Raw genomic sequence first — 9526 nt, 5'->3', positions numbered from 1 at the left:
ATGCTCGGGTTTTAGAGAGAGCATGTGCCCATGCAATCTTATGTCAGTCTGGTTGGTGGTGCCTAACGCCTGTTTAACCATTTTGGAGAGCGCATGTGTGATTTTTATGAAAATCATGAGAAAAGCTGCTTTAGTTATGATTGGATCTACAAAAGAGAAAGTTGCGAATTTTGTTAAAAAGATAAAGCAAACCATTTTTTTTTTGGTGTTGAGCTAAGTTTTTTCGTCAGCAATTAATTTTTAGTTTTTTTGTCGGTTGCTAATTGCAATTAGTCATTAGTTTATTTTTTGTTGTTGGTTGCTTAAGCCATTGCTCATTAGGGGTGGACATAGATCGGATATCCGGTTTTTTGAAGGTATTTGTGATTTGTTCCGTATGTTACGAATATCTGATTTTTCAATTTGCTTTGCTTCAGAAAAATACAGATATCCGGAAAAACAGATATCCGGAAAATAAATAGATATTTGCGGATATTTAAGAATACTTACAGATATCTCATCTTTTTAATTAATACAAATAATCTTAAAATTTTGATACAAATTTGTTTTGTAAAATATTTTTTTGCATGATATAAAAAAATAAAAATTAGAAGAAGTAGTGAATCTACATATTTTGTAAATTTTTTAAATTTAGTTAACAATTATAATAACACAAAACTTAAGAAAAAAAGTTATAATTGTCGTAATTTTTTTCTTTTTATGTAATACTTTTATATAAGTAATAATATGAATATAATTTGTCAAATCATATGTTAGAATAATAATTATATAATTTTATACATTTAAACTTTAAATATAATCAAGATATACATGTATTTACATATTGCCGGATTGGAGCGGATATCCGCTTCCTAAAATTTTAATATTTGTGATTTGCTTCGATTTTAACGGATATTAATTTTTAGTATTTGTTTTGCTTCAAAAGCTTACGGATATCCGAAATTTTCGGATCAAATCGAAACAAATAACTAATCAAATCAAATCAAATTTAATGGATTAAATGCCCATCCCTATTACTCATTAGTTACCGACGGACTGAAACACTACTCTCTAAGCTGTTGCTAAAATATTTCCAGGTCGTGGGCAATTCACCGGATTTGTTGACCACATTTTGTTGCTAAATATATAAATGGTTTCGATATTTCGCGCTTGCTAGCATTTCATGACATAATTTCGTTGTTACTTTAGTAGGAATTAAAAACAAAGTAGTGTAGTGATTAACTAGGAACTTTGTAAGAAAGAAAATCGCTTCCTACTTATATTTTAGATTACATAATACTAATATAAGGATACAATTTAATTGCTATTTAAATCATCTTATGTGAAACATGCAAGGGATCTAAAATAATTATATAACCGAAGTGCAATTACTAGTCACAAGGCCATTATTATTGAGGGATCTGTCTCGCATCAATTAGTATTATTTTTAGGTAGATTTTTTTTCAAAAAAATAAAAAAGCATTTAAAGAATAAGCCAACATCGCTTGATTCTAATACTACGGTAAATTCATATCTATTAATCCTTCTGTTTCTTAAAAAATGTTATTTTAGCTTCTTTTTTTTTTTACACAAAGATTCTTGTTTTAGAATTAAAATGCAATTTGTACTTACTTACAAGGGAAAATTACATGTTTACCACTTTCATGCTACCACTTTTAATTTATACCATCACTAAAGAGACATTTTCAAAAATATTTTTTTCATTAAACAGCAAAAGACTATTATGCTCATGTTCTTTATATATATAATAAATTAAAAAAAATCTAAAAAATAAAATAATAATTTTTTTACTTTTTTTCTGAATTATACTATTTCGAAATTCAAACCCTAAACCCTAAAACTCAACTCTAAACCCTAAACCATCAATCCTAAACCCTTTTTTTTTTAAATAAACCCTAAACCCTGAAACATCAACTCTAATCTCTAAACCCCGAAACATCAACTCTAAACCCTAAACCCTAAACCTTCAACGCTAAACCCTAAACGTAAACCCTAAACCCTAAACCTTCAACTCTAAACCCTAAAACATCAACTCTAAACCCTAAACCCTAAACTTCAACTTTAAACCCTAAACCATCAACACTAAACCCTAAACTATCAACACTAAACCCTAAAAAGTAAATTCTAAACCCTAAACCCTAAAAAATTAACCCTAAATCCTAAACCCTAAACCCTAAAACCCTAGAGTTGATGTTTCACGGTTTAGATTTGAAGATTTAGGGTTTAGGGTTTACGTTTAAGGTTTAGAGTTGATGTTTTAGGGTTTAGATTTGAAGGTTTAGGGTTTAGGGTTCAAATTTCAGAAAAATATAAGGTTTAGGGTTTAGGGTTTACGTTTAGGGTTTAGAGTTGAGGTTTTAGAGTTTTGATTTGAAGGTTTAGGGTTTAGGGTTTAGAGTTGATGTTTCAGGGTTTAGGGTTTAGAGTTGATGTTTCATGGTTTAGGGTTTAGAGTTGATGATTTAGGGTTTAAAGTTGATGATTTAGGGTTTAAAGTTGATGTTTTAAGTTTAGATTTAGAGTTTAGGGTTTACATTTAGGGTTTAGAGTTGATGTTTTAGGGTTTAGATTTGAAGTTTTAGGGTTTAGGGTGTAGAGTTGATGTTTCAGAGTTTAGGGTTTAGAGTTGATGTTTCATGGTTTAGGGTTAGGAGTTGATGATTTAGGGTTTAGAGTTGATTTTTTAAGTTTAGATTAGTTAATCATATGTTTTTTTTTGTCAAAAGTAATCAAAAGGTTATAAATGTCTTTTACCTTTCATTAAAGATGAGGGTAAAAGTGGTTAGTGTAAACATGAAAAGCGGTACTTTGAAAATGATATTTTTGGCACTTTCCCTATTTACAATTTATTATTAATTGTAAAATGAATTGATCTTGTAAATAAATTTATTTATCTTAAATATTATTAGTTAAATAGAGGTGATTAATAAAAAATTTAATACATTTTAATCATTTTATTAATATGTGTAAAGAAATTTTAAGTGATACTTTTTATTTACGAAACGGAAGGAGTGTGAGATTCCAATTCAAAACACTTGATACTAAATAAATTGATTCTTAATCTTTATATATTATTTCATGATTTCTTCTACTGGGAATATGGAATTTTGTCATTAACAAATAATTTTGATTACATTGAAAACTTAAATAGGTTTATATATAAAAATGTATTTCCAGCTCATTCCCAAACATGAATCACAAGATTACACCATATGAAAATGAATTTATATATGTAAAAAAATTTGTAATTGGAAATGGGATGAAGCATGAGTTTTGTCTACCCCATAAATAAATAAGGGTGATTTTGGGTGATTTTGCTGTATAACCATATTGAGAAAAGAATGAAGAATATAGCTATGTCTTGACAAATGTTTCAATTTGTCATATTATTAGACATTATAGTCCTTTACAAGTGCGTGAATGTGTGTATATCACACGCTACAACCAAATACTATTCTATTTATATCGTCAATGTAGAATAGATTATTTCAAACATAAATGTAATAAGGAAAAATAATATAATTTCTTTAGTACTATTTATTTATAGGATTCAATGCAATTTAAACAGTGGACAATATGAACAAGCATATTTATTTGTAGGACAAGTGTTTAGTGTAAAATAAATTATGTGAAAGAACATATTTAGCTGATATATTACAAAATAAACATATACCATTCTATATTTGATGACCATGTAGTATAGCATGTGAACATATATATGAAAAAAATATGGAGACCACAGAGAGAGGAAAAAAAGCGAAGACAGGGATAATGAAAAAAAAGAATGAAAAGATAGTTTACAGAGGAAGCTGGAAAAATGTACAATGTCTAGTAAATAGAAGATTATAAAGAATAAGATGTGGATGATAGAAAAAAAAAGGAAAGGAGTACGAAGAAGAAAATGGAGAGAGAGAGAAGTAAGAGGAGAGAAGAGGCGGGGTAGGGAAAGAAGTGGAGAGAGAGAAAGAATCTGGCTAGGGAAGAAATGATAGAGAGAAAAAAAAGTGTAATTTCAATTCTATTTTATACTTTATAAATAGAATATAATACAACAATATAATATTTGAACATTATATATTAGAGAGAGAGAGTAGGGAAAAAGAAGTGAGAGAGAGAGAAAAGAAAAAGAAAGAGGGATATGTAAATGGAGATTAGAGAAAGAGATTGAAGGAGAAATAGAGGAAATATGAATTTTATGGTTGCTATTTTATTTAACTTTTTTTAATAGAATATAACAAAATCTTATTATTACTATATATATATATATATATATATATATATATATATATTCAATTTTATAAATATATGTTAGTTTTACAAAATTCAAAACATGTCATATACGAAAAAAAATCTATGTTTTTTATAAGTATATAAAAAATTCGAATTATAATTTTTCAAACTTATAAAGTTAATTAAAAATAGAGGTAAAAATGAGAAAGGGTAATATGACAAATAATATACAAATATCATAACCTATTTTTTTGTTATGGTTATACACTTGGTTTTTATTCTACTATGGACATGATCCCAAATTTTCCAATAAATAAAGCACATAATCTTATGGGTGTTAAAGTATTAATAACAATTATTGAAAAATATATTGGCAAAAGAAAAAGTATATAGAGAAGGAAATGAGCCGTAGTGGTTATAACGTCAGTGCAGCTTCTAGGGAAGGCTTCTTCTTCTTCCTCATTCCTCACAAACGGTCAAACTCTGCCTCTCTTTCTTCCTCTTCTTCTTTAATTCTTAATCCACCAAACATAAACACATTCCTAATCAGATCTCCACTCTCCGATTCTCCTGTTCCTTCTCTGTCGGCAGTTACAAACCCTTTGCGTTTCCTAGAAACCCACCATTTATCTCCTTCTTAAATCAGAGAGTCCTCACTCAAACTTAACAACTTCTCTTTTCTCCGTCTCTCTGTTTCAAGAATGTCTTGTTTCTTAACTTGTGTACGTTTCGATGACTCGACCACCGACAAGAAACCCAAGATTACTGGATCTGTCTCTGTCTCCGGCATAACATGTTATACCTGGGGCGATGTAGAGTCTCTCACCTCAAATTTCTCTAGACTCATCGGTTCCGGTGGCTACAGTAGTATCTACTTGGCTCGTTTGTCTGGCGCCAAAAAAGCGGCTTTCAAGGTTCATGTGGGTAGCCACCGTCTTTACCAGGTGTTTAGATCTGAGCTCGAGATCTTGCTTCGTCTTCAACATCCTCACATTGTCAAGCTTCTCGGTTACTTCGACGATTCAGGTTCCCAATAGTCCTTTAAATTATGTACATCAGACATGAAAAAGTCAAAATACTTTAATTAAAAATATTTTATTTGATAAATGCAAATTGTTGTAATTTATTCTTGCCTTGTCCTCATTAAAATTCTTTTTGTTATTTCATGTTTTCACCCAAATTGTTTTTTTTTTTCATGTTTACCCCAAATGATCTATTTGTTGCAAATTATATCCAAATTGGTATCATTTTTATAGGGTTAATGTTTTACATCTCTGATCTTTCAGAAGAAACTGGTGCGCTTCTATTAGAGTACCTTCCTCAAGGTAACCTCCAAGAGAAGCTCAATCACAACAGCAAACAAGTGTTGCCATGGAGAAACCGCACCGCCATAGCGTTTCAAGTTGCGCAAGCGATGGAACACATTCATGAAAAATGTAGCCCTCAGATTGTGCACGGTGACATCAAATCCTCCAACATACTTCTTGACAAAAACCTCAACTGCAAGCTTTGCGACTTCGGATCAGCCAGAGTCGGGTTCTCATCTATGGTCCAGCCTTCTACAACCATGTCGTCACCTCGTTCCAAGCAAGTGAGGATGATCGGGTCTCCAGGGTACACTGATCCTCATTACTTGAGAACGGGGATTGCTTCGAAGAAAATGGACATGTATGGGTTTGGAGTGGTGGTTCTTGAGTTGGTTTCTGGTAAAGAAGCGGTTAGCGCTGAGAAAGGTGAGATGCTGGTGCATACGGCAGCTCCATTGATCCATGATATCTGTGATTTAGGTGCCAATATTGCAGAAGAAAAGGTGAGACAGTTCTTGGATCCGAGGTTGTCTAAGGACAGTAGTCTTGATATAGAAGAGGTTAAGACAATGCTCGGTGTGGCTGCTTTCTGTCTTCGCAGCCCGCCATCTCTCAGACCCTCGGCTTCTCAAGTAGTACAGACTCTTGTCCAGAAGATCCCGTCTCTGTCTTTCCTCAGTTGTGGAAAAGAAGCGTGATACATACAAAAGACGATGAGGTTTAGGTAGTGACTCGTACTTGTGTTGCAGTCTAGTAGGTTTATAAGAACGCAAAAAGATTCTGAACGTTGCTGAGAAGATTGAATTTTGTTGTTGTATAGGAAATTCTGCAAAACCCCCAAAAGAAAGAAGGTAGATTCAAATTCTTCTTCTGCTTAGTGGTTTGTATAGTAAACAACAAACAATAATTTGTGTGAAAAATGGATTTTGTAAATATCACCGTGTGATGTACAATACAGCTAATCTTATATATTAAAATAGAAAACAGCTAATCTTATATATTAAAATAAAAAACACAATTAGTGTAATTTTTTTAAAAATGAATCTAATGGATTTATTCTTATAAGGTCATGTTACATTTAATCTCTAATTTTATTATTTAAATTTTGGACCTACCAGATATTTTTATTGGACTATCAATAATTTGATTTAAACAATAGATGATCCATTGGATTTATAGATAATATAAATTAAATAGATTTAAGGGCAAATCTCCAAAATAGCACATTTCTAAGTTTATATCACAAAAATAGCACTCAAAAACTAAAATGACCAAAATAGCACCTTTCTAAGTTTATCCTTTGAAAATTTTAATTTTTTTATTTTTCAAAATTTGAAATCTTATCTCCAAAACCTCATTTCTCAACTCTAAACCCTAAACCCTAAAGTCTAAACCCTAAACCCTAAACTCTAAACCCTAAACCATAAACCCTAAACCCTAAACTCTAAACCCTAAACTCTAAACCCTAAACCTTAAACCCTAAAATCTAAACCCTAAACCCTAAACTCTAAACCCTAAACCCTAAACCCTAAACCCTAAATCCTAAACCCCACCCTTTAACTCTAAACCCTAAGTTTGTGACTTTTGATAAAACATTAAGTGCTATTTTTGTGACTTTTGACCTTGAGTGCTAGTTTGAGAACATAAACTTGATTTAGTGCTATTTTTGTCTTTTTCTCTAGATTTAATTGAATGTTGTAATACTATACCTCCATATGTTAAATATTTAAATATTTGTCGATGTTAACTTTTAAAATTATAAATATTTTTTTAAATAACAAAAATTATATTATCTAACAATGATTAATCTTTACTACCTTAAACCAATGAAAACAAATTTTAAACTATATAGTTTATCTTAAAAATTAAACAAAAACTAAATGTTTAATTATTTTCTCGATAATATAAATCTATGAAGCGAAAAATTTAATTTTTTAAAAACTTTCTAAATTTGCGAAATGTTACAATATCTTTAAATATGACAATAAAACAATATTTTACTAATCTTTATATATATATAGTTACGATTTTAATAATGAAATAATAATCCAAAAATCTATATATAGAAGAATACAAATACATGTGAAAGTTTGAAACAATCTATTCAATGAAAAAATATACCGTAAACTTATTATGTTTTAAAAATTGATAGACAAATATATATTATAATATATACAAATTTAGAATTGAAAACAAAATATTTATATTAAAATAAATGAAAACAAAAAATCCGCACGGTTGCGCGGATCGAGATTAGTTGGAATTAAATCACAAGTTATTTACAGTTTGTTCCTTTATTGCATATACATTCAACATCAAATATTTCTTTGCGATACACACTTGGACGTAATTTATAGATTCAGTTTTAAATATTGTTGATTGCATAGTTAGTCAACAATGAGTGAGTGAGCATAAATGTATAAATGGTCCGGAGACTTTCATATTAAGAGCACCCACAATGGTATTACCCAAAGAGGAGTCCTTATAAAAAGTGTATTTTGATTTTTTAAGTATTATTATTTTTTTTTTCAGATAAAAAAAAATATATCAACCAATCGCGTATCGCCACATGTCGTGGGGATCCGTAAATAGTGCAAAAATTCACTAAAAAAGAGTCATTATTTAAAAATTTTAATAAGGTCCACTGATTATTTAATTATTTTTTTCCTGGAAATTCTCACTTAAAGATTCCCATAGCAGATGCTCTAACAATCGGGATTAAAAAAGTTCGGCAATTACAATAACTTGAAGAGATCATCCAAACATATTATCAAGTTCTCTTTTATGAGTTTTTGGTCGTCAAAGACAAGTAAGAGAAGTCGTTTGGAATTTTGTGGTCTTCGATTTCTTGTCTTGTTTCTGTACTTTTTTCATCTCCTTTCAATGATTGTAACGCCTTCTTTTATATCAAGTACAATTTTCTTTTATAGCGAGATTAGTTTTTCACTATATGGGCGGACCTGATTGTGGATCTAGCAATTGCTGGGTTTTGTGATAAGTCATCTCCAACAATAGTTCCCTCCGTTCGCAAGTGTAAAACTTTGGCGAATCTCTCTAATTCTGTGAAAAATCAGATCATCTATATCTTTTGTTTGATATTTTGTGTAGATCTTCAAAGATATAAGTTTGAGGTTCATTGCTTGATTTGTGTTGGTCACTTTTGGATGGTCTCTAGTTCTTCTTCAAGATCTGAGGGAAAATATTCACATAAAAGAAGATTGCAGGTTCTTGAGTATGAGATGAGTAACGACATGGCTGAGTTGAGATCAACAAAGTTTGTTGGTGAGAATAGATCTTTACCTGGTGAAGAGGCGGTCTAGCCATTGGTTTAGACCATCTCCAATGTATTTCTCTATTTTTACTTCTAAAATAGAGCATCTCTAACGTAGAGATGAGTTTCTCTCCAATGTATTTCACTATTTTTGCTTCTATAAAAGAATATTCTCAAAAGATTATATTTTAATTTTACAAAAGATACATTTTGTTTATAAAAATTGATAACTAACCTTATTTATTTGTAACTTTTAAAATATTTTCATAAACTTATGAATTTTTTTAAACTAAAGTTTTGTTAAGAGACTATTACGTAAATAAAAAATGTTATTATACTCCTACAAAAGCTGTATTTCTCTATAAATATAATTATTTTGGTTACAACTATAAAATTTTGAAAGTTAAAAGACTATTTTGAAAATAAAAAAGTATGACTCTATAATAGAGAAATGCTATTTTTTCCTCTATACATAGAGGAAAAAATAGCAATATCTATTTTAGAGGTGGAAATAGAGATGGGATGTAGCACTTTTACCTCTATTATAGCATATAGAGGTGAAAATAGCTAGGGGTTGGAGATGCTCTTAGGCGACATCGTAGTGATAACTTTATTAACACAGAGTTTTTTTTTTGTCTTGGTGCTGTGATCTCTTCTTTAAAAGATATGGTTAAGGTAGCCGTTGATTTGTGTGGGGAAAGGAATCTCGTAGAGTGAA

The 9526-nt window shown here is 30.1% G+C and overlaps 1 protein-coding gene and 1 long non-coding RNA gene across 2 annotated transcripts; both read left to right on the top strand.

Moving 5' to 3' along the window:
- The first annotated feature begins 4536 nt into the window (after positions 1-4536).
- On the top strand, positions 4537-6528 carry LOC106411855 (probable receptor-like protein kinase At1g33260). The gene is made up of 2 exons (XM_013852699.3): positions 4537-5256; positions 5517-6528. Exons 1-2 carry the CDS (start codon positions 4932-4934, stop codon positions 6233-6235), a joined length of 1044 nt encoding a protein of 347 aa, XP_013708153.1. The 5' UTR covers positions 4537-4931; the 3' UTR covers positions 6236-6528.
- A 1456-nt stretch (positions 6529-7984) lies between these two features.
- Positions 7985-9019, top strand: LOC125588804. The gene is made up of 2 exons (XR_007324969.1): positions 7985-8570; positions 8646-9019. It is a non-coding gene; the product is annotated as an uncharacterized LOC125588804 (long non-coding RNA).
- The last annotated feature ends 507 nt before the right edge of the window (positions 9020-9526 follow it).

The sequence above is a fragment of the Brassica napus genome, chromosome C6 (assembly GCF_020379485.1).
Source record: "Brassica napus cultivar Da-Ae chromosome C6, Da-Ae, whole genome shotgun sequence".
Lineage (NCBI taxonomy): Eukaryota > Viridiplantae > Streptophyta > Magnoliopsida > Brassicales > Brassicaceae > Brassica > Brassica napus.
Note: the sequence above shows the minus strand (reverse complement) of the source record. Positions and strands in the feature narration are given on the sequence as shown.

What these genes read in the sequence shown, in the direction of transcription:
- LOC106411855 (XM_013852699.3), top strand. Translation starts at nt 4,932, where the DNA reads ATGTCTTGTTTCTTAACTTGTGTACGTTTCGATGACTCGACCACCGAC. An exon ending in CGGTTACTTCGACGATTCAG is followed by an intron (nt 5,257 to 5,516) that starts GTTCCCAATAGT and finishes CTGATCTTTCAG; the next exon opens with AAGAAACTGGTGCGCTTCTA.